At 41.7% G+C, this 26,536-nt stretch overlaps 1 protein-coding gene across 1 annotated transcript in view; it reads right to left on the reverse strand.

The window, feature by feature from the left end:
* Unc-13 (unc-13) overlaps positions 1-26,536 on the reverse strand; it is an 87,881-nt gene that overhangs the window by 25,627 nt on the left and 35,718 nt on the right. The window contains exons 4-7 of the mRNA XM_076374896.1: positions 25,516-25,524; positions 22,048-22,128; positions 16,113-16,332; positions 12,434-12,554 (exon numbers count right to left, since the gene is read on the reverse strand). Of these exons, the coding sequence (XP_076231011.1) occupies positions 12,434-12,554; positions 16,113-16,332; positions 22,048-22,128; positions 25,516-25,524 (431 nt within the window). The remainder of the gene's footprint in view (positions 1-12,433; positions 12,555-16,112; positions 16,333-22,047; positions 22,129-25,515; positions 25,525-26,536) is intronic.

The following is a 26,536-nucleotide window of genomic DNA, read 5'->3' on the forward strand; positions in this document are numbered from 1 at the left end:
GATATAAAACTCGACACCCATACGTAGGTGATGTGGCAGTCACATGTTAAAAACATCCAATGTCTCTATCATCATCAATCCTCTCAGTACCTTCTTTCTACTACCCAGAAGATGTCGTTCAGTTTTTCCACTAATCGTCAGGGATCTAGCGTAAAACGAGCGTAATTCAGTTCTTCCGTTGTCCACTTCTTGCTGCGACTGGTTAACGAGACATAAGTAAGGAACTAGTTCAAGGAATGCTTGTTACTAAGGACGTACGAGGTCCGTCCCGTGAATTACAATTTCCCTTGTGCTTCCGGACAAGTATTGCTTCCGAAAAGCTTGCCGGAAGAACTGCGACGTCACTGGAACGTAACGGGGAAACTTTACGCGTTTCGCTCGAGTGGCTGCTAACTTGGAACTACCTGCTGCGCGGGGTTGGATGAAGTCTGACGCGCTTAACGTAGCGAATAAGAACTGTGGCAGTGTCTGCTTGCACGAGTTACGTTTGTCTCCTGAATATTCCACGAGAAGGAAATATTCTATTTGAACCCTTGTCTAGGAGAATATTTCTAGACGACAGCTTTATAACATCGCAGGAGCTTCTCTTGTGTTACCGAGGACACTGAAGATGTTAGAGGCAGAAGGTGTCCAGGTAGCCGGTAATGAAATTTTGACGACCTTGCGCGCGACAAATCCAGCTATACGTTATGGCTGGCTTCGATAAACGTCGCCACAGCATCGAGGATGTTGGTTAGGCGCTGGCTCACGATAGAGCTGGGTTTAGCTTTGACAATGGCAACGGTATATACCGTCGGAGCCACAACAAGTTGCCGTGTGACCTTAATGGACTTTCGATTGAATTCCTCGGGAGCAGAGGAGAGCCACTTCGCGTGATGGACAACCGCACGACACACGATACAGCCAACTACATACGTGCTGGTCGAAGAAACACGCGCCAAGCTACCAAGGGTCCCCTTCACTGAACTGCACTTCTGACGTATTGGTTTGCGGTCAGTTCCAGGACTGACTTCAATTTGTTTTCAATCTCGTCCGACTACTGTGGTCAGAGACGATTGATCGTGGTCGAAGATGACTGTGTGTCTCTTTCTATCAATGAGGACTACGGGGGCTAGCGATGATGAGAGTTTCTTTGGTCTCTAGCGTTCTAAGATCTTCGATGAATGAAGACGCGAGAATGGCATGACGATGAGATGGTCTGGTGAAGACGATGAACGACTGGCAAAACTGTGGATACTAGATCATCTAGCACAGGTTGACGTGTAACAGTACACTTACCGGCAGGAGGGAACTCAAACTGATCTGGGACTAACGACTAAAGGGCTTCTTTAGCGCAAGCCCCGCAATTACAACGATCCAGGGTAAACGGACGATCTGTGCTCGTGTCTCCCCGATCGAGATCGTTCGATGAGATAACGTTCCCTCTTCTCCCCTGACTTGGTGTCTGGTCACGTACTGTGTCGCGGCGATTTGTACGCAGAAGTGGATGAACTTTCGTAAACGGTGTTGTTCGAAGAACGAGATATCGCTCGGGATAAATTGTCGGTGTGTACCAGTGGGTTAACGTACCATTCATTGCACGTGGCGTTGTGTGGAACGTTGTTACAAATTGAGAACAGATAACCATACAAACCCAACTCACGGATATCCCTTGGCTGGTAGCGGGGGCATGTAGAAATCTGATTCGAAATCGATTCCTCTCACTGAGAGAGATCTATCGTTTCATATAAAATTCTGCATACGAACCTTCTGTGCCTTCCATCCTACATTATCATATATGCACTGGAGGAGGGGAGATTCTTGGGGGACCGTGAAGAAAACACCTGGGGAGCGATGGTGTGAAGGATTTTCTGAAGAACGAGAAACCTGGGAGACTAGTGTTTCAGGGAATCGCTCCTTTTTGAGTTGAGATTCGATGCTTGTGGTAAATTTAGGGGGTGGTTCTGCGTGAAGAATCTCTGATGTGTCGTCTGGAATCGTGACTAAGTAGGTGCAGTACAGTCACTATACAGACACAGCCTTGCATCTTACTGCAATCTCGTTTTTCAAGAAAAGTTTTTTTAAAATATAAATTCTAACTTGCAGCCTTCATTGAAGTCATTAAACTTATTTTTTAAATATTTTTTCAAAATGTGTTTTTTACCTTATAAACACAAATATAATAATTCTATGATTCTCTGCACTTAATAATTTTTTAAAGTGACTGTACATTCCTGTTCTAATCTATTCAGTCTTACACTCCAATCACTAATAACAACTAACAGGTTTATCCTTACTTAAAAGTAAAACAGTGATCGCAATTTCATTCTCCTCGATCCTTGCCTCATTCTCTAAAATACAGAACCACCTCTTAAATTCTTTTCTATGCTTTTTTGAACATCTTGTATAAGTGAAACCATCTCTTCGAGCTGAATTTCGTTGTTTTCGCGAAAATCCACCGATTAGGGGCGATTACCGTGAAACCTCCATGGAAAACCGAGAGAGAGAAAGGGTTGGTCGATGGCAAAGGTGAACACCTTGAAACGTCCAATTAGTGTGGGTGGTTAATGGACCATGACGTATCGTTACACGTATCTGGAGACGAGCGTAAATTATGGAGGTGACGCGTGTACGACAACGATACGGTGTACGCGCGCCAGCGTGCCTGTATACACGATGCTGGATGGAGGTGCCTGAGTAATTGGCCAGGATGTATGGGTTAGGTGTGTATCAAGGGGATGACGTGTGAAAAGTATGCACCCGTTCGTCACATCGTACGTACGACCTCGTGTGTTAAATATGTAGCTATGTAGAATATTGCTGATGTGTGTACAGAGTACTCTTTGAATGCTGTGCTTCGAGTCTGGATTACTCTTGTTTTGGACATAGGTGTGTATAACGTTGTAGTGGGTGGTCAGATCGGGATCTGTGTGAGAGAATAGATGGGACGAGTGGGGAATACTTTATTTGCATGAGGCTTAGGGTGAGATCAGTTCTTTTACTGTAAATCGCGATAAATAAAAGTCTTAGTTTGGGGGTTGAATAGTGGGTGGTAATTAAGTAAATGGTGCCTCTAAGGATTTTTTAACTTTCATTTTGTACCTAACAGAAAAATTTAGAATATAGCAATATTCAAAGCACGTGTGTATCTATGTGACACTGGGTGCTTTCAACTACAAATATTCTCAAAATTCTTACTTTTATATTTTTCTAGTACTTATAAAATACTTTTGCATCTCCAACAATTCTTTTTTAAAATAATTTATTTTCAAACTTGTACCATCAGAATCGAAGCCTCATACAAAAAAATACTATACTCCACACTTTCCTCTCGTTCTCCCACAAAGCCCCATCGCTTACCAAAACCTAAGTTCTATGGAAGTAAACTTCGTGTTCTGTATGTAGATTCTAGTGTGTCAAATTGAATTTAGCTCACGAATGCGTGATTCTACGTCTACTTTGCAACAACTATACCCCTACTCCTCGGCTCGGTACTAATTACTCCCTGGCCCCATGAAACACTAGATACGATGTCTCCCCTGTTCACGCACTGTGCACGCGTGCAATAGTATTTTTCTACACACACCGGAGTCGTTTTCCCGGCCGAGGATGCCGCGAACGTTCAGATTACTTGGTCAGCGTAGCGAGACACACACCGATGCGAACAGTGCAATCTACGTACGCACGGTACCACGTAGATGAAACGTTTTCGGAGGGGCGACACAGGTAGGACAATTTTCTCCCGTGTCCGTGACCACTATTCCCTATTACACTCGTTATCAGACCAGAGGGACACAGAGAGACAGAGAGACAGAGAAACAGACAGAGAAAGTGAAGGAAACAGAGAGAAGCGAGAGTAGCAAAGGCAAAATAAAAAAAAAAGGAGGAAGAAAATGAAAAAGGCAGAGGGGAACCTGGTCAAAGTGAGCTCGGGGAAAATTGTCCGTGACCCGTGATGCCTGCTCCCTAACCGCGCAGCTCTATGCACACATATGCGAGGAACGGGTGCATTCCGACAAACGGCACAGCCAAATCGCTATAGAATATAGAATATGTATATATATATATATATATAGATATCACAGTGTGACAGTCAAGTACAACACAGCAGCAGCCGGCAGAGCGTCAGACCCGATATGATGAAATAATAATGATCACAGTTAGAAACAATGAGGAGACAAGTAGTTACAACACACGGATGCCAGGTGTGAAAAGGGGGACAGTCTGGGAGACTGGAGGCAGGATGCAGGGAGTGTGAGGGTTCCACAGAAAATGATGTAAAATAAAAAGTAACGGTACATTGAGGCACATAGGTGGTACACATATGTATCGTATATAGATAGATGTATAGAATCGAGCGCTGCACGTTTCATCGTTTCGTTGCACGTAGGGGTGCAAAACCGGTCATGGCCGGCGGGCACAACGAGCTGGCCACAAACCTGTAATGGCGATCTTCGCGGACCACTTGCTGGTACCGTCCAGAACCGACTGCTTCACCGCCGTCATGTGACCCGTATGTGCCTCCTCGTCGACCCCGAAGACTGACCTAAACTCCGACGAGACGTTCTTTCACATGAGCTGTGCCAACGGCCTAGATCTCGTCCTACCTGTTCCTCCCTTTCATGGCTACTTCTCAGCGATCGCGATTCACGCTGACGCGGCACGCTCGCGTGATTTTACGTTTTCGGATTTGGAACTCCCCTATCGCGGTTTGTCGAGAGTCGCGTTTAATCCCTTAATCCTTTCGTGGCTACTGAGATATGTACTGGGATATATATCCTGTTTATTTTTTTTATGCTACTGTATCTGGAATGGCATTGAAAGCTTCGTTAACGAGAAAATAAGAATAAAAAATACTTTAAAAAATCACTTGACCACGAAAGGGTTAACATATCGTTTTTTGAGATGCTAGAAGTGTCTGTGATTGTCACGGGCGTGAGCCTTTTGTAACTGGGGGAGTGTTTTAAACTTTCCGAGCTGCTGCTCGATTTCTGTTCTTGCTGCTAGAAGTTTTTTTTGTACAGAAGTGTGAATACTATTGCAAGGTTCATTTTTTCTATTTTTGTATTCGTAGAAGATTCTATCAGTTTAAGTTCAAGGAGAGCAAGCAATGCTGAGAATATAACTTCGCGAAAAACGGTCAAATGTGACCTGGATGTCGTTCATATCACCACTACCATCTATCGTCTCAAGATCAAAGTGTTAAGTTGAAGTTTTTCGCGCCAGCTTGGTGAATTGTTCACAACGCCCAGAGCATAAAGATAAGGGTAATGTTCTACTTTAAAAATGAAGGTGACTTTAAAGTTACCGTCACTCGTAAAGATTCTACCTTTACCGCTCAGTTTATTTCTTCAAACAATGCATTTTTATTCTATTTGAACAGTATCAAAGTTTTTGTTCAAATGCAAACTAGCATGGTGATTGCAGATAAAGAAAAGAGTAACTGTGCAATATAGATCGTCGAAACGAGTTCGAAAGTTTTAGTATCACTCACGTAGCAAAGAGCCACTTAGACTTAATTATCAGGTGACAACTTCTAGCCAGCTCTTAATTATCAGAAACCGCAGCAGCCTTCGTTTACATTGCACGCGACTCTCTGCGCGATAGTCGCCCGTGTAGAACTTCGTTTTGAACTTTCATCCGACAGGTCGAAGATCTGATGATGGGGAAATAATTACATAGGGAGTTGAACCTAGCGTTCCGAAATTTCTCCAACACCTAAATTGGAATGCAAAGCAATCTATCTCCTTTACCCCTTCCTCGTTCTCGATAATTAGAAACTCTACTCCAAAGCAGCGCTGTCCACGAATGGTCTCCTTTATGCCACGCCATCTCGTATGTGTGTACATATACTGTATTTTGCGAGGTAGATTCTAACACTGCACAAGCTGTAGTCAGTTCTTGTTACTAACACGCTGTTGTCTCCCTTATCTTTTGGGATTTTCTCATTTCCTTTCACTTTTGACTTTGACCAGACAAGAGGAATAAATTGGACTTTGTGAGTATCCTTTATTTTCTATCGAGACATAGGACATAGGGGAGAAGTTATTTTCTGATGCAGAAATAGCAGCAAGTAATAATACATGAAAATCTGAAAGTTTAAAACTTGCAAGATTATAATACTGAAGTATTTGAATATTAAAATATTCGAAAATTTGAAAACCCAGATAGAATAAGCCTACCTTATAACTTACAAAACTCTAGTTTACAATTTGCAATATCAATAAACCTCGAATTACTTTCAACGAAATAGTCGAAACCAAAGCTCCCAAACTGCAGTACAACGTTCTCATTCATAACACCAGAGAGAGTGGGAGGAGACCATTTATTCGCGAGTAAATTCCTAAAAGCGGCGTCCCAAAGTATCGCGTCGATTTAATTTACTGTTCGTCGCGTTTGAAACCAGTGAAAAGAAGGGAGTAATTTGTCCCTGAGGGACGGGGTCGAAAATTCGACCGTCGTAACTCCTCGGTTGATAAATAACACTGTTTATCGAAAAGCCGATAAACGGCGCGCGATCGGTAGCACGCGCCGTGTCCCTCTTGAGCCGAGTTCATTGACGAATATTTTCCAAGCGCTGTGGACACACGCCCTTGTAATTAACGCGACTCGGTAATCGATCAGCCCGCTAACGAGGGCGTTGATTGCTCGATGGCAGCGTACCAAAACGCTTCCCTGTCGTCATATCTTCGACCTGTTGGTTTCGTTGTCGTTTCGCGAGCGATTACTTTTCACCAGAGAAGACGAGACCCGGCCTTGTGCAAGGTACGAGGTTTTCGGTTCGTTTCGCACGCTTCGTTCCTCGTATCTTTTCCCCTTGGTTCGCAGTCGCCATTGCTTTGCCCCTTTGCTCGTTCGGCCCGCTCAAAGAGATCGCTATCCGATCGTATTGTCCCGTTGCACGGCGACCCGCTGCTGAGCGCAGTTCTTCAGTTCCGCACGGTCGACAATGATTTCGAGTCCCGTCTAACGATACTCTTTGATGTTCGAGGATGTAACGTGTGAACTCCAGGGACAGCGTAATTTTTTCCATTGTTGTAGGTACATTTCTTATTTGATTCTAGATTTTTCGGGGATATTGAACAATAGTGTGTAAAAGCTGGGAAGTATAGATAAATTGTGGGGTTATGCTTGGCGAGGCATGAAAAAGGGTTTCTTAAAATTTTCTTTTATTTTGCTGAATATACTGATCTTTCGCAAACTACTTCTTGGTAACGTGATCCTTTGTAAATTACTTTTCGCGAGTTCTGTCAACTGATTAATTAAATTGGTGTCATTATCTTGTTCTCTTACGAAGTTATAAATACAACTTTCTCAAGTTCCTCCTTCAACTGATGTCTCCCTACCTTCTTATCTCCCCACCCCCATAGGACCTTTTCTGATCTTTGACCCGTCCCTCAGAGGGCTGCTGTCCTTTCTTTCAATCCTTTATCCTTTAGTCTCTTTTTTCTCTGCAGCCCTTTTTTTTCTGTTTGGATCTTCTTTTTCTTTTCCCAGTCTCCCCTCTTATTATACCTCTTTTCACCTTATCTTCCATCCTTCTTCATTAGAAGTTTGAAGGTTGGGTGAGTGAGGGAAGGAAGAGGGTGAAGGGAGTAGGATTGAGATAAGGAGAATGTGTAAGTATAGTACAGACGAAGGAAGAAGAATATGGAGAACTAAGAGGAAGAATCTATAAAAAGATCTAAGGTATAGACATTTCCAAATGTCTTCAAAAGTTTTACGAGCAATTACGCCTTCCTACCCCTTTCTTAATCCCATTTATCAGCTTCTTATTCACTCCATTGTAATTCTAATTTTCTCTCAGCACCTACAGAAATGCAGACTGTAACAATCAGACCCTTTTTAAGAGGCCCTTTCTCCTGTAATTATTCGAGCTTAAAACGATGCGATGGGCAAAGGCGCTACAAATCAGAACATTTTATTCCCCAACCGTGATAATTCGTTCCAACGACCGCGGCAGGTGTTCCCTTAATTAATACTTGATGAAAAAGTATCGAGTGCTGGTACAGGGCAACAAACGGTGCTCTATGTTTGTGATCGATATTCAATCGATTCACCGTTATCAAGTTGGACAACCGAGCGAATTCTTGAACAAAGGGGCAATATCAATTAACCCTGATCCTCGTTAATCTCTACCCGAACCACTTAGTAGCTTTTACCGAGATTTTAGATCGTCGGTGATACTTGAAGGAGCGATACTGAGGTGTTCTCCATTCTTAAAGTGGAAACAGCGACCTATTCTGGCGCTTGAATAAAAGCCAGTTGTTATGAAAAAAGGTCCAACCTGGTCAAAACCTACTCTAATTTTTCATCTATAAATACTGTTATGTCACCGATCACATTTAACTTAAAGTCTAGTTTCAAAGATAAACTACTGCTACGAAAAAAAATATGATTAAAGTGTGAAGAAATAACTTAAAATTTCCACGACTTAAAAATAATTTTTTTTTTATCGTTAGAATCGAAAGTGCTTGGACATTTTTGCGAACAGCTAATTGCGTTAAACCACTAATTGGTGCGGACCATCATCCCATAATCAGGGAATCGCGACTAATGAGTATTGGATCGTTGTTAATAGCCTGTTGGAAGGCAGCTGCATCCACGATTAATCTCCCAGCGTGTGAAGATACGATTAGGACACCATCGTATCGATTATGCGATGTGCGAGAGAATTATCAGCATGATCAATTGCGTTATTACCATCCAGTGAGTTCATATGTAAGGAAATATTCGAACGCGCGTATATGCTCTGCTGCTTTCGGAACAGCGGCGACTTTCCCAGCTGTCGATCTCGGAAATTGCAATTCCGTTCTATGCACGCCCGTTGATTACTTAATAACTGATAATGAGTCTGATCGATGCAATGCAATTGCGCTTAAGTCTGATCGCGAGATCGCGAATTCGAAGTTATTGCAAATTGATGAAACGAAAATTTTAATTAAAGTAAAGGAAATAAAATTTTAATAAAAAAAGACGTAGAATATCTTTTATTTATTCATTCAACAGGTAGCAAACAATTTTTAAATATTCCTCACTATTGAATAAAAATCGAGTATATTTTAAGTTTAGTGTCTTTGAAATTTTTATTTGTAATAAAATAACAAGTTGAAGCAGAATAGTACGTAACTTTATAGTATGTAGTATACATCTCGTATAATAATAGGGAGAATCGATGTTGCACTGTCTAAAGTTTATTATTGACCAAGTTTCTACACGGTTAAGTAGGCTTGTTCTTTGTTGTTTCTTGCTTTTCTTTTATCAAGTACAAAATATATTGCAGCTACATAGTACGTGGTTTCTACCGAGTAAATGTATCACATTTTTTATCACGCTGGTTTTAAGAGGTACAAGGGTCGCTTGAAACTGGAAGTTATAAGCTTTTTTTATATGGTACCCTACATTTTCGCCTCGGTAGAATAATAGTTCAGATCGAGAGATAAGCGGAAAGAAGTGTGTCACTTGAGCTGTGGTTTTTAAAGTGAGACTAATTTCGTTCTCATTAAAATGATTTGGATAGAACGGAATTGTACTGATGATAAATTTATTTTTCTATCATTTTTTCTACACGATAATCCAATTTTTTGGATTTTTTTATCGCAATAAGGAAATAAAATACAAATTGTGAAGATTTTTTTTTCGTAACACAAACCTAAAGCTTTAAATAAATTGTAAAAGTAAAAGATGTAAAAGACTGATACAAATGTGCAAGGACATCCAAAAAAGCTTGGAAAAATATTTCGTTTCGATGGACGTTGTGCGTCAGAATACATCAATTTCTTTTTTTGAGTAAAAAAGTTTTAGAGATAGTGGTTGCATCGATCTCCCCCTACGTATCTTTACCACTCGTAAAACATTGTAAAAAAAATGTAGCACAAGGTGATAACTATCAGGATTTCGTTCTGTCTATGAATAATTCAGAAATATTACTAATACACAGCCTCTACAGGACTCATAAATCAGTAGTTATAAACTCGGACCTAAATCTCAGCCTAGAATATTATACATTTTGAGAAAATATCTGTAGGAACATAAATTATTGCAACGTGACCTGTAGTGTCAGGTTACAAGCAAGGAAACGCATTTTGCACTTATATAAAATGCATGACGCATTGCTGAATTTTGGATGTTATATAGAATGCATGTTCGAGGTGAACACGAAACAAACTAATCTGCAGTTAAAAAAAGATAAAATCCTTTTCTCATGGAAAATTAAAACACTTCAAAAAATTAGAGAATTAAAAATGTAATTTAATTGCATTCGTGATGCAAATAGAACACACGTAAGCTGAAGTGTTGCATTTATCTCAATTTCTGTTTGCATTCAGAGACATTCAATTCGCTGGGAATAATAATTTAACTTGCAGAGTTCAATATTCCATTCTCGAGTCTATATTTTACCTTTGAACCAATATCGACAAGGAATTATGGTAGCAGAGATCGCTTGATGGGCGTCAAATAAATGGATTCTCCTTGGATGAAGGATCCACAGAGTATTTCTTTGTCGAACCTTTTGCAGCGATGCCAAGGCAACGATGCAGATTTGTAAAGGACTGCGATCAATCAAGATTACGCTTTTACTTATAATCCTTTAAAACCGCTGCAGTATCCAGATCTTTGAGCGCTTTAAGCTCTCAAGTTTAATGGAAGAAACTGTCATTGATAGTATTCACACAGTACTTCGCGAATATGAATCCATACAGAAAATTTTCATAAAATATGCAACCAAACGCAAGTTGCATCAAACTTTCCTAAAATTTGGAAAAATTCTTACATCATGAATCGAAGTTAGTTCAGGTTTGTCTACCTCGAACTTGAAAGTGATTTTTGAAAAATATCTCTGGCTGAGTTCAGAAACTTGTTAAAACTTCTCTCAAGGAAAATTAGAATTTATAATAATGATAGTTGTGAAAGCCTGAAACAAACTCTTTATAGTGTATAGTCCACGTACAAGATTAATAGTGAGTGTACTGAAAAATTACGAATGGAAGTCAACCTGACTGGTGCAATATTGAACTCCTAACGAGGACACTGAAAAGAATTCTCTATAATCATGGGATTATAAAGTTTTACGAGTCTAAATGGGTCAGCATAATATCGAGAAATATCACAACGTCCCTCTCTCTCCCTTTGAAGCATAGCGTTAATAACAGCGAAGGGGGATATAAGCGTAAAAATGCAAATCATATTTCCGCGCATTTGTATCCGATAAAAACGCACCTGGCGACTCGTATTAATTTTAACGAGCAAACTTCAATCTTTTCTTCTCCTCGTTACATTACTTCCTCAGTTTTAAGTTTCCTCGAGACTTAGTAATCTTTTCGCCAAACTTCTATCGTTAAGAAGAATCATCGATTTCACAGTTCTTTATTATCAGAACGTCATCTCGAGAATGATTATAATTTTGAAAAACTATAAAGTCTTGCAAAACAAATTTGTCTCACTGAAAATATTCCTTTTGCCTGATTTTCTCTTAAAGGATCTTATTGTTACGTCGTCATCTCTAAAATGGCTATAATTTTCCAAACATATAAAAAATCTTGTGAAACTCACTCATTTGACTAAAAATTTTCCTTTTGCCCGATTTCCTCTTGGAGGATCTCACTGTAGGCACGCTCAACGACGAAATTGCTTCTCCTCGTTCACTTCCCCGGTCGTTGCCCCGAAGACGAAGTTACCCCAATTGTTTCACGTACCTTAAGCCGCATTCCCCGCCTCACCAAGCATAATTTCTCTCCCTTCATAATCGTAGCTCGAACAAAAGGACATTAGGCATTCTCAAGTTTCGGGGTCGAGCCGCGGCAGAGTAATATTTTTAATTCCTTTGTTTGCGCGTTCTGTGTTCTACCAATCCTGCGATGCGCACGTAAAAAGATGCAGTCCGTGACACAGAGTCATCGGAAGGGGTTGCTCCGGAGCTCTTTCATTCAACGACGCCCAGCTAACCTGAATTTCCACGTATTTCGCTGTCCCGGTAGCGGCTGAATGTCTGTACTCGCGCGAATTTTCAGCCTTGTATAGTCGACCGATATCCCTTAAGTAATATATGCAAATGTGAAAAGTTTCAAGGGTACAATTGCGCAGGTTGCATCGGTCTCGAACGCTGCCCGAGGACTCTACCGATCCATTTGTATCGCAAATTACTTTGCAGGACGTGATTTGGTGAAAGTGGTTTCAAATTGAACCGTGTAATTTGTGGTACTAGTTCTCTTGCGTTTTTATCGAGCGACTCTGGTCAGAGGGAGCCGTGGATACGAGTCTCGAAGGGTAGAGTTTTAGTGGCAAGCAATGGCGACGCAAGGATCGCCGATCCTAGGTGGATCATGGCCGATCGACGCTCTCTCTCCTGAAAAATCGTGCGTTGTCGCCGATCGACGGCGTTTCCCGCCGCGTCAGCTCTGCTGCGACAGAAAATAGAGAAAAAAGGGGGGAAGACAGGATAAGAAGGACTCACCGGATCAGCTCGAAGATCTCTGGCTTTTCTCGCTCTCTCTGCTTCATCCTCTCCTTCATGGCCGTGATTATGCTGTTCGCCTTATCCTCGGCACCGTGCTTCGAGCTCTTCTCGGCCGCTCCTGGGAAAATGAAACAAGCGTCGGATGAAAATTTGACCCTGGTAAACCTAATAGAGTTCAGCTGGCCTGTAGGTCGAGGGAGACTCGTAGAGGAGAAAATGAGAAGTTTTAGTTTTTTCAGAGGTCTAGAGGTCTACTTGTTTGGAGAAGGTCTTGAAATACATGGCGAAAGTTTGGGAGTCTTATATTCTTGTTCTTTATTTTGCACCTGTTTTTCTTTTCATGGCATTTTTGGGAGAATCTTGGGGGTTTGAAGGGAGATTGCAATCCACTTCAGCAAGTGGTTACACGAGTTTTCTTAATATTTTTTTGCAAGGCTCAAATTTAGCAAACGAGAAGCTAGGTCAATATTTTAACGAAATGACGAATTTAGAGAGGGATAAATAAAGTGAAGATAAGAATTATTCTTTGGGTGATGTAGAAAAAATTATTAGGTATAACAATTATTCTTAAGTACCTAGCTTCTTTCCGAAACATACGTACTCGTCAGAGCCCCAAGAATTATTATTCATAAATCTGTAAAATACAATCTATGTTAATATTATTTATATAGCTCGACCTAACAGCACCAAAATTTTTCCTGTAATGTTCATCGAACCTTTAATTGGCTTCATCTCCAGCCTGTGCTCCTCCCAAAATCGTCTTCCTTCTATTCCATTCTTGCTCCACATCTCGTTCACCTCTGAAAAGGGCGAAATCAGCAAGCCTTTCAAGCCTCCCAGCTTCCAGGCAGGCTCGTTTCTCGTTCGCCATTTTTCCCAGCCGTAGAAATAATATTCCCCCCGTCGCCCCTTTATCTTAAAGTCTCGGTTTTCCTTCCCATTCGCGTCTGTGGTACGCGCGGCTCGCTTTGAACGAGCCTCGGCAGGCCTCGAAGAGACCTGCGGGCTTTGAGGCTGTTTCGCGCGGCTCGCGTGCCCGGATGCGGCCTTTGCGTCTTTCGTCGGCCGGAACATTCGAGGAGCTTTAATTTTCCGGTGCAAGCCCCTCGCTGTGGCTGTTTCGCGCGGCAGCTGAGATCCTTCCGCGGAAGTGTTGCCGCAGCTTAACCAGACCGGAAATTACACGTAGCGATTCCGCGGACGGCAGACACTGGAACACGCTCCGGGCGAACGCCGACGAAAAATCGATCCCGCTTCGTGGAAAATAGACGGGCCATGGTTCTAGATGAACGAACACGAAAACGGGGGAGATTGTTGTAAAACGGAGCCGAGAAAGGAATCTCTGGCAGTCGTAAAGAAGTTGAGAATTTGGGACACGATTGGTATTTGAGTCTTCCGATTTTAAGGAGATTTAGTTCTTCATTCTTTATGGACTATTCTTTCTTAAGAATTTCAGGATTTCTTTCAGCTTCTTTCTTTCGAGATTGGATAATGTTGTTATTTCTTTGTATTCGTAGACTCTACCAGTAACTCCTGTTAATTAATTATTCTACTGGAGTTAACATGATAATTTGCTTTCTGGGTTGACAGCAGAGGAAGCAAAGTGAACAAGATAAATGCTGTATAAAGAAGTTATTTCTCAGCTATGAATACCATCGACTCTAATTAGTTACTAATTGATATGTAATACGAGCCACAGTGTGATTGAATAAGGGCTCGAGCTGTATTCCTCACAGCTTTGCTTCCAAGCGTTGATTATAACGAGTTCCATGCTCCAATGTATCTGTCATGATTTAATTACCATCTTCGAAACGAGATCTCACTGTCCTTGATGCATGACAATTGTATCTTCTTCGGGGACAAATTAGTAATCCGAACCCAATTTATTAATTTACTAATTGACTTATCGATAGAACACTTTGGAATAGCTAATTGAATAATAATTTCAAGAATTTAACAATTTTCGCATTCATTAGCAACTTTTATATAGCATTAATTATCACAAATTATTGGCTTTCGATAATTCGTATTTATCAAACACGAATGGCTGCACGTATTCTTCCGGTCGAGTAATTAATTCAACGTTGTCGACGAAAAAATTCTTCATATTCGAAATTCAATTAGGCGTTCATTGATCGATTTTCGCTGCCCTCTATGTAATTTTCCAGCGCGGAAAATATCCTGTTGCCTTTTTTGCCTGGCAGCAGAGTTATTAGCATTTCCATCGCCGAATCGAGTATTTATCGATTCAATTCTCGACGATCAAACGGGCAAATATTACGAAGCAAATCATTCACTCTGAATGTAATTTTCAACTTTCGATGACGACAGTGTTTTTTGCACGATAATGTGAAATGCGTCGATAGTCAATGTTTTCACAATGGGACTGGAATTTTACACTTGAAGCTGTTTTGTGAAATAATCAATCAATTGTTTGCGATACGTGAGATATTCAGTATATCAAGAATTGTAAAATAAATAGATATTAAGAAGCAATTATTATTCTTTGAAATTTCTAATCATTAGATACTTCTCGTCTAGAAAGTAGAATACTGAAATAGTTTGGTAGTTCCAGCGTTAAGATTATTTTTAATAAATTTTTCTCCAAAATTGATGGCACCTTGTCATAAGTTGGAGTTAATACTTTTTTATGACAGTCTATATAACTGCAGAATAAATTCAATTTTGTTCATTTCTGCGTTTCACCGTGTGTCATACTATGATATCTAGCATAATGACCGAACATTTCGCGATATTCGCAAAATTTGAGCAGGCTCTTTCCATTTCCAACGTCTGCGTTTAACGTGGCAGAGAGACGCGCTCGTTAATTACGATCCTAGAGCGCTTCTGGTAATTAAGTTCGGGGAAATGCGGTGTAATTTTATCGCGTATCAACGTCGAGGTTCGCGACGAGTTAATGCCTTTGCAGTTTGCGTCGTATGCAGATTGTACTCGCGATTTCTTCTGTTGGAAGGATATGAATTCCTGGGATTACCGTAACCTCTGATAATAATCTTAGTTAACAACACGATATAAGATCTGACCTCTTTTGGCCTCCGATTTTTGCATTAATTAGTGACGCACATGGTATCCTGGTGGTAAATTATATTATGAAGAATGCAAAAATTATGTTTGAGGCTTGGTTTTCGAATTATAAATTGTTGAAGAGATACCTGTAGTACGCGTGAAATGTGTCTGACTCGACTGATTCTACTTACTTATTCTACTGACCTCGTTGCGCCTGGCCACGAACGCCGTAGAATAAGTCCACGCGTCAGACACACTTTACTTATAGTTCAGCAATTAGTAACTGAAAAACAAGCCTCAAATTTTCTCATTCTTAATTTTCGTCATATTTTAGCAAGTAGAATTATTTCCTCAAACTTCTGATACCTGTTGTCGAACACTCTATATACTCACAATGAATAGACGAATGTGTCATGTATGTTCCTCTTTTACTAACTACACTACATAATTAATAATACAAAGTCCTTCTGAAAGTACCCCATAGATTTTCCATCACGTCATTTAAATTTCAGCCATCGTCTCGAGACGACAGTATGCAAATTTCAGACATAGTCTGCCACGAAAAAACAGGTGCAAAATGTGTTCTTTTCGCCTTGACTATACTAGATACACAGTAATTGGCAATTCAAAAGAGATGCTGAGTACTTACTTTGCAGACAATCCGCGTTGAGGAGGTCCTTGCATTTTTCGTGGCACTTGACGCCGCACTCTGTGCACCGCACCCCTTGTCGAGCGATGCCCCATAGAAGCCCCTCGCACTCGTAGCAGTAGGTGGGCGATGTGGCAGTCCAGGTAACGAACTTGTGCGGAGTTGTCGAGGAGATTGGGTAGATCATAGCCTGCAGCGTTTTCTTGTACACGTGCATCTTCTGCAGGGGTGTCAGGATTGCAGGGCGTTGTTAAATTGAGCAATCAAAGGGGGTGATAAGAGAGGATAATGGGAAAGGGTTGGAAACTCTTTGGACAGTTGCGTGGTTCGACCTCGACTCCCTGCTTTCAGATGGAATGACTGTTCTTGGAAATTTAAGAATGATGACAGAAATTTGATGTCTTTAAAAAGCGATTTCTCGTTGGAAAGTTCCTTGAGTTTCCTCCACTTTCTAAGTTGCTGAGCTAGGTTTCTTGGGTTGATTGACAGTTCAGAGAAGAAAGAAAATGAAATTGCTGAGGTTAGCAACTGCAGATCACGATTGCTCGTGGTGAAAATTCGATCAAGCGACTCAACGAGTGTAATTCGACTTAACGAGGAATCGATGTTTCAAGCGAAATAGTGTGGCGCTTACATCTTCGTGGTGGTGGGTACTACAAGGTAGTGATTCGTGAAACATCGATTCTGAAGCATCGAAGCATCGCCAAATTGTATCTACTGATTCAAATCAGTAGATTTGCTATCAAAATTGTTGATTAGACCTCTCTTTAATCTTACGTAAGTTTGCTTGAATATCTGGCAATCGACCAATCTATTAGTAGCCTTTGTTTAGAACAGATTTCTTCAAGCGAGGAGCCGAAGTCTCAACATTCCACTCGCTCCATCGAGAACACAGACGTGGCCAGTAATCAAAAGATACCAGAAGCTTCACATTTAGCCTTCCTTAATCGCAAGGATTTCAAAGGTTCCAGGGAATCCAAAAGATAGCATTCCACTGACGTCACATGTTCCATTCTTACAATACCCACTAGCATGACCTGTCAAATCATTGATCTTTTCTACTGAACTAGTCTGTACAATTATATACAGTATTCCCTTTATATGGTCCTATTTATAACATGACTCTTTTCTAATATGAATTCATGCTCACTGTATCCCACTTTGGTCTCATCAAAAATTCTGTGTGACAGTGAAACTCCTGCATTTTAAATAATTTCACACTATAGTGAATATAACGAGATTATAACAAGATAATACTGTATATTACCACCTTTTGCCACGTCTGCTTTCTAGATCACACCAAAACTTCACAATCTTCCCATTCGCCAGTAACTCACCTCTCTGGAACAGTTCCGAATGTCTCATGCAGAATCAAACGCGTCTTGCAAGACGTTCAAACACTCTCCTACGTACTGTCAATCACGCTAACGTCACTCTACCTCTCGCATACACATAATCACGCGCAGAACCATAACGTGCCGGGAGCGTTGGTGCCTGCGAGACCTAATTACATACGCAATCCTCTGTGTACACAGATTAAACAGGGGGTGAAGGGGGGTTCTGGGTGGATCTTGTATCGCGTGCGAGATTCGCAAGGATCTCCGTTCGAAGCACGATGTCTGACATCGCACGGTCTCGCGTTGCTGTCCTTTCGAACCTCCTCTAATGAGGGGGCCAACGTCACAGACGCCAAACGAAAGGGCTAATCCTTCGACTGCTTCGAATCTTTCCTCATGTTTCACAACTGTTTGCGCTGGCTGCGCTGTGGGGTTATCGCTATGCTAGGGGAACTGTTCATTCTTGAGGAAACATGGTCCTTAGGTAGTGAAAACAGTGGACTCTAAATGGGGTTGATAATTGGTGCAGACTGTGGATCTGCTAATTGTGTGTCGCGATAGAGAGAGAGTTGCGAAGGAAAATTGTAGTAGAAATAGAATTAAGGAGAGAATCTTGCTTTTTATTAGATGGGATTTAAGAGAATGCACTGGAAAGTAAACAGAAATTGACCTAAATTGTTTGGGGTGGAATTTCTACTCAGAGATGCCTTTGTCAAAAGTAGCTTTAGTAATTAGATTTATCTATGGTAGGATAACTAAAAACTTTTTCATTTTTTATCAGGCCAGTCTAGTAATCTCGATCACTTTCCTGCAAAATATTAGAATATATTTCAAATATGTCTCTACGTAAAAATTTTGAAACCTCTGAGAGTTTTCCAAAAGACTTGCAAAAAATTCTCCCCATGTCACCAGACCTTCAATAATAAACCTCTATTAAAAAAAGAAGAACGCTATAGTTTCGTTGTACAGGAAGCGAAATCGCAAAAATAGGGAAGTCGGGCAACCATAACGAAACTGTCGGATCTTGCTACTCAGGTCTCTCTGGTTTCTGAATATTTGATATGCACAGCCAGCGCGTCAGTCCTGGAGGATCCGGCGCAGCGACGGTTTAAAGAGGTTATAAGGGTCGGTCACGAGGCTCCTCGGGGTTGCAGGATACATTTTCCCATGTCTCTCGAATGCAAGACGGTTGCCCCGCAGCTCTCGAGGATCCTTCGAACCCGGTTCTTTTCACTCGATTTTTATCTTTCTGTCGTATCGACACTTCGAAAGGACTTCCCGCCGGATGATCGAAGAGGGGAATTTCATACGGGCATTTCTCCCTCGGAAAACAGTACTTTTCCTATCGATTCAACGAATATCCTTGCTTCGGTCTCGTTCGTCCTTTTTCGAAGCCATCGGGGAACTTCGAAAGGCGAACCGAGAAAGACAGAGAGAACACGTTCTCTAGATGTCGTACTATTGGGGCGCTCTGCAGGGGATGTAAAAGCATCGATCCGCTAAAAAGCACTATAAGGGTTGGGGGTCGTCCGTAGGTTCAGGATGTTCCTCATATTTTTTTCATCTACTCCTCGTTCTCTTTCCTCGTCTCGCGTGGCTGACAGCGTACGCGGGCACGCGGTCACGCGCGTTCGCAAATGCAACATTTGGCCCGTGTTCCGGGAAATGAAAGGTTATCATGGTACATGGACACATTGTTACGACGTTTGATTTACGGTGCTGTTAGCATCACCGATTCAACCCTGGTTTATGCTAAAGTAGAATTACATTTGCACGAAATGCTATTACAAGGGAGGGGTTGAAACATCCTCTCCCCTCCTGATTTGCACCTGCTTTGGCATGTCGATTATGCATATGAACGAAATTATGAATACTCAAACTACACGTATATATAACATCTAGTCTAGTACCAGAAATAAGTTGGAAATGTACACGCGATCAATTACATAATCTATATATGAGCTGTTCAGAGGATAAAATGATCTCTACTTTTTGAATTTTATACAATTTTAGTGTCAAAGCAGTCGATAGGTGCTTCATTTTGTATATCTTAAATAAGCATGAATATTTGAATGAATGAGCGACTCATATTTACATGCAACATGGTACCCTTGTGTCCACGAGATATTTTCGCTACTGTTTCTCCTCGGTATCTCTTTGACACGCGATATTGGCACGAAATAATCGATCCCGAGCGAGGACAATGGTCGATCCTGTCAGCGACGCAGCATGCACGAGGAACACCCAGGAACACGAGCAGGGGATCGGAGAATCCTAGCTCTAGCCTAATTATACTCGGTGTACATGACCACTGTAGCATCTCATATCCACGGATTCCTATACGTGACCCACATACATCCACACACCAGGACCGTACGTACGTACGGACTACTACGCTCGCGTTTAGCAATTCTCGCGACGACTCTGTACAAATACTTATGCAAATGACGTTCACCCTAGCCTCTAGAAGAAACGACTCGGATCTAGGATCGCTACGAACGTTGCTTCTCTCAGTGTCACAGAACGTGGTCAAACAGAAACAGAGGCAGATAGATAGATAGATAGAGAGAGAGAGAGAGAGATAGATAGATAGAGACAGAGCAAGAGATAGGTAGAGAATAGAGTAGAGAGAAGTAGAAGTAATACAGTTTTGAATGAAAAGAAGAGAGATGTAGAGAGATAGATAGATAGATAGATAGAAAGAGAGAGAGTGAGAGAGACAGAGGTTGGGCCACACTTACGTGAAAGAAAATAGCGCGGAAATGAGGATAAAATGCAGCACAGTTCATGTGAAAAGAAAAACAGTTATCAGAAGTTATAGTCCAGCTCCACGGAGAGCGTTCACTGGTTGCGCGAGGTTGCATGGTCGCAGCTTAAAGTTACATGGCATATGACGCTTATAAAGATGGATCTATAACTGAACTTCGATATTGAATACGATTCCCTGTGTCTCGACTGCGAGCTCAACTCGCTACGCAGGATATTGTTCGCAAGATGAGATCGCGTTTCACCATAATTCGTTACGAATTTTTTCCTGAGGTCCCCTGTCATCGAAAATTCTATCTTCCTATTTTATGCTGCCTTAGTCTCCTTTCCTATACCGAAACTACGTTTTCCTGGACCTATTTCATTTTAGATGATGTGGCTGGTTTGAACGTGGCCTGCAGATTATCCGCGTAATCGAGTTATCTAAGATGTTTAAAAAGTCTGTATGTGAGCTTGTGATCAACCATTTATGAGATTCCACTGAGAATACATATTGATCATGAAACTGAAGCGATACATCGAGTCTTGCCAAATCTCATGATTCATTCACTTGAAATCATAACTGCATTTAATATGCAGTATTACTGAAGTGTGTCTAGGTATCGTAAATGGCTGATCATAAGGGCCTGGTATGCTACTGAATTTGTGTTGGAAGATATGATGAAATTGATGGAGAACTGTTGATGTCGGACTGGATATTAGTTTTCTAAGAAATGAAGGATTTGGTTTTATGATTGAAGAGGATGATTGAAGCATTCTAGAACCTCTTGTTTGCTTCGATGCATCATCATTTGTATGACTAAAGTAGCAATGGAGTGTCTTGTTATTAGGAGAGTGTTTTATACCCCATATACAATTTTTAATTTACTTTCTGGTGTGGTCTACGTAGAAATTTGCAATTTTGCATCAAGCTAAACTTCTACAGGACTCCATTATTAAAATATCATTTGCATCATATCTTTCACAGTTAGATATTACTCGAATTACTTCTTCAAACCAACCACACTATCTTCTACAATTTTATCGCTCCAAGTTTCCATGTAATCAAGTTCCAACGATATTAGCGCAGTGCAACCATAATATCTTCTAGATATTGTAGCTGCCTCGCGGTCTCCTTGCGTTGCTTATCGTTCCTTCGCGATCTTACGACCGACTCAAGATGCTTGTTCCCACCATTTCGCGAGGCTTTGAAACGGACACGATTTTATCGAGTTCCCGCGCTATCGTGGGTATCCAAACGAAAATTGGCCATCAAGATTTCTCTAATGAAGTTCGTCGGCGGATATTAAAATTCTCGACTCGAGGAAGCGTCCTTTTAATTTCAATCTACCCTGTTCGCGTGGGAAACGCTTTTTACTGCTACTTCGGGACAGGTCTTGGCGTTCGAGGAACGAGCGACGTTCCGACAGCGTCAGGAATTGATTCTATTGATTTTGCGCTTCGTTTACGACATTCGAGTCTACCTTCCGTCCCGATAAGGGCTTCTTTGACGCGCTCCGCGATAAAAAACGATCGCCTTTTGCTGGCTGCGACTCCTCACAGTTGCCCTTTGAGAGAAGGTTAGTAGAAATCCGAGAAACGTCGGGGATCAAATTCTTTTTTCCCTCTGAGTTAAATTTATCAGCTTCCATGAAAGAAGGGCGAAAGAAGTTACGATAAAAACAGGTGTGGCAGACGTTTCTTTGGAGGACGATCGGTTTTTATGCAGAAAATCGATTGGTTATCTTTTTCGTCGCTGAGCAACGATACTCTTCTCGATTCGTTTGTCAAACGACGCGAAGGATGACGATGATGCCTGAAAGGGTGACAGTGGTTAAAGGACGAATTCTTACCAGCTCCTCGTCGTTCAACGTTGCTCTCGGAACCGCCGATGCTAGGCCTGCTGCTGCGTTCCTCTTCGTCGCCGCCATTGTCTGGGAAAAGATAGAAATTAATGCTCATCTGTTTCGGGGACAATGCCTTCCCAGTCTCTCTATTGTGTAGACAGAGATAAAGAGCAGGAAGAGAGAAACTGAAAAGAGGGGACGGTGGGTGAATCGAAAAAATAAAGATGACGATGATGAGAACGAATCGATGGAACTAAAAGAATACGAAGTGACTTTTGGCGTGGTTCCACGAGTTTCTTTGAACATAGAGATTGTACAATGACAGAATCACAAGAAAATGCATTTGCTTTTTACTGTGGTCGATGTCACTTGGCTACTTGCGAAATTATTGAGAAAAGTGATCAACTGATAAAATAAAAATCGCTGAAGTGTGACATCGAGAATTACATTTGGCATATTGAGGTATACTTTCGATGGTGTATTTTTTTCAGATGCAAAATGCGAAGTGCATTTCGACAGAGATTAGAATTTTCCAAGAATCATCTATGCCAAATATATTTAAGATATCTGCGTTATTTACAAATGCTATGTACAGACACGATGAAACGTGTTCTATTTACAATGGCTTGTAGAAAGCCGTGCTCTGAGCGTTTGATCGCAGACAGAGAGTAAGCTTCTCGATCTTCGATACATTATCAAATAACATACTAAATCCTAATCTATACTCATACTTTCGCATGGCAAAATGAAAGTTTATATCAGCAGCTACTAAAAGATTCAATCAACTATGAGACTGAATGAAAACTTTCTCAAAAGCTGAAATAAAAACGCTAAAGATACTCTTTGCATCAAACTGAATCAAAACCATCAAGATCGAAGAGCTCTGCTCAAAAACGTGTCAGTGTCCTCGCTTTAAAGACACTTATACTAAACATTCTACAGACACTGATAAAACAGAATCAGTGCTCAAAAACTGCATAGAGTAAACCACCGTCTCATAAAAAAACAAAAAAAAAAAAAAAAAAAAACAGGATAAAACTGTCGAATTTAAACAAAATAAAAAACAGAGTGATGGGAGACAGAAACAGCAGGATGAAACGCGATGAAATAAATCGACAATGGTTGGGAAGATAAGTTCAAATTGGATAAGTCAAATGAGTAGATAAAGAAAACTGGTGGAAGGGCGGGGAATACAAATTAATGACAGATTTGGTGGTGAAAGGCTGAGCGAGATAGAATTGGTGAATCTCTACGAAGAGAATCTAATCCAATTAGCTTATGGCGCCTGGTAGGCGTGGAGCGACAGGATTTGCGGCTGGCTAGATTTCAATTAAGATATTATGCACGGGGCCCCGTGCTCGATGCATGCGCTACTGTCCTGTCCCCGAGGACGGCCGCTAATTTCGAGTTTCGAGCACTAATTCCGCGCTTCGCCCCTCGCCTTTCCTATTAGCCCCCTCTACACTCTGAAGCGTGTTCGTGTGTCAAGCGTTTCCGCACGGAGCACCGTGACTCTTCGATCTTTTCTATCGCCCCCGCAAGCTTACCTTTCCGTGAAAACCAAAAATTCGGAGTAGGTGCCACAATCCTGTGACGATGACAAAAATTTGGCTTAAACCAGTGCTCTCTATTGTTGGGCTCTTCTACAAGCTATACTTCATTCAGTATAAAAAGCTGTACATGTTAACACCACCACTGGCCCATGGACCTTATGTCAACGATGTTAACCCATTCGAGACAGAGCACACACCAGGTGTGTGTAACATATGGACCAAAATACAAATTTCGGTTCCTGGGGATCGTCTTCTAGGAAATCTTTCGTCTCGAGTGGGTTAAGTGGATTAATCGCCAGTAGTGGTGAAGTAGAGCTCGAACAGCACTGGTCTAACTTAGGCGCATTTTTTATTCGCTGTCCCTTTCTCACTCCTCCGAACAGAAAGATTTCGCGGGCAAAATATAGAAAATAAAGAAAGAGAATAATATATTTAGGGAGAAAGGAAGAGCTGAAGGGGGACAGCTCGCGATACAAGTCGATATATCCGCGGTGCAGTCGAATCGTCGAGTCTAGTCGATGGTCTAACTATAACTACGGTCCTCGTATCTATCAGCTACGGTTTTCTGTCTACGCATGCTGTATACGATGCTCGTGGCGAAACAGTTTAACGTGCGGGTACACTCAGAAGATTGAAATACGAAATGAAATCGCGGGTGAGCGTGTCGGGCACCCTCCAGAGGATGGGTCTCTCTGAAAGATTGATCTCTCGAGATGTGTCGCTCGAATTAGTAGTAAAGAGAGTCTGGGACCTCTAGAGGGTTTCCAGATACGTCACGTTACCCAGCGAAGTAGATTTGCAGACCAAAGCGGCAAAGTGACCAGCGAAACGTGGCAGATTGCAGATCGGCGAAAGATAGGGGACAGCAGGAGCAACGCATTATTTTGTTTGGCAAAAAGTAGGGGAAGCATCGGGAGTCTGTCTCTGTTGGTTAATTACCGCGGTATCTCGTTATCTAGCGCGACAAGATGTCTATGATATCGCGTTCGGTGGTAATTACGTCGCGACACGCGAAACGTGCGCCAGCGACGTCGCTTTAATCCTTCAATTATAAAATCTCCGTTACGTCGCGGCGGCGAATCACGGGCGAATAATTAAGTCGATTATGCGCGCGCGAGCTCAAGCTAAGGGGGTGACTGCGTTGCTCGAGCTAGGGGCGTGCATGCGAAATCAAAGGTGCTGGAGTACTCTTGAAAACTGGTAAGGGTGGCATAGAAGTATTGAACTATACCCAAGTTGCGTTAAAGACAGAGTAGTTGTGAAGCAGTATTGATTAGGGATAATTCTCATGGTTCTGTGTAATTAGATTAGATATTAATGATCATTATTGTAGTAGAAATAATTGGAACTTTGATTACTGGGTACTGTTAAGTTACAATCAGCACTTTTGTTGAATAGGAAAAGACTAGGTGAACTTTTTATTTTGTCTGAAGTATTGAAATACTTTAGTAGTGATACACCTCTATACGACTCTTAATCAACCTTTTTTGATTAAATGGCTACAAATTATGAATTACAAACCTGCACTTAATAAATTATAAGTACTCTTAACTTTCAGAGGGTTTTTTATTGATCAATGATTATTATCACCATTACTTTTACTAGCCAATTACAAAAATACTTACACAACAACAATTACTACTCAATTCGCGAGTCTTTTACTACCAACTATTTACACTCTCTTAATTAAGCAATCAAAAGTAATTTATGAATGTTGCATTACGGCCCATGTTTATGATCTTGTTTTACCCATACTCTGTCTTTAATTCGAGCAGCCATTAGGTGCGAAAGAAAAAAGGCGCGCAAGCATATAACAGGTGGAACACAAACGAAGAGATTTCGCTGAAGCAAGCCATGCAGAATGCGAGCCATCAACAAGCGTTTTATCTTAAACTTCGTTAAGGAGGCATTTAATTAGTACCTTCAAGACCTGGAGGTCGAATTTTTGAGATTTTTTGAGAGGTTTTTTTCAGTGAGTGGTTTTGTTTTTTTTTCAGGTGTTCAGGTGGATACAACAACGGGCGCCACAGAGAACAAACAAAGAAAATGGCATTAGATGCCGGTTAGTACGTGTATCGCTTTCCTTCTCTTTTTTTAAAATGCTTCATACATTACGGATATAACAAATACAGTAAGAGATTCGAGACACGAGAGGCGGGGGACACACGTGAAAATCGATACACTTCACCGAGACGGGGATAATCCTCCAGCATCCCATTACTTCTTTTTTATCAAACCATTGATTTTTGAAGCACACTCTCAAGCAGCCCAGAAAAAAATCAACCGTTCTCCTCCTCCCTTTGACGGGGGCCAAACACCCGCCAAATATATGCGAGCGTTTGATAATGCAACCCTCTCCCAGAACATTATTCCCCGTCGGTGAGCGCGAAAACCCGGAATTACTGGAGTTCAGCGGCGCGTTCGCTCGCTTTTCGCCCCGTCGACTTCATAATGCTCGCGGAACATCTCAGCAATCGTACTCGAGAATTAACGCGAACGTCTAGAACGAAAGCAAAGCGGGCCGCTGCTCGCCTCTGAACTCAACCGTGATTCCTCGAGGCCTTCCTTGTCAGCCGCCTCTCGTTTCCGCTTCGACTCGGCGGGACAATGCACTTGTCGGATGGGGGTGGCGTTTCGGGGATGAGGGTGGTGGGGACATCAAGGAGCTGGGTTACGGTATACAACAATTAAGAGAAAAGTTGTCGACATCGAACATATACAGGGTGACAGACACGGGTCGACTTCTAAGGGGTGGCCCGACTACCGAGGGATTCGAGGAGGGGTGGCTCGCGTGACGGAGGCCCTCGTGAATATTCCGCTGGCCATCCACGCTTCCTTCCCACCGAATTATTTCATCCTCCTCTAATCTCTCGTCAAGGGAAACGTACGTAATTTCAGGGAAGCCCGTCCATATCGGTTGCGCTAGACTGCACACGGAACGT

This window comes from Calliopsis andreniformis, chromosome 3 (genome assembly GCF_051401765.1).
Source record: "Calliopsis andreniformis isolate RMS-2024a chromosome 3, iyCalAndr_principal, whole genome shotgun sequence".
Lineage (NCBI taxonomy): Eukaryota > Metazoa > Arthropoda > Insecta > Hymenoptera > Andrenidae > Calliopsis > Calliopsis andreniformis.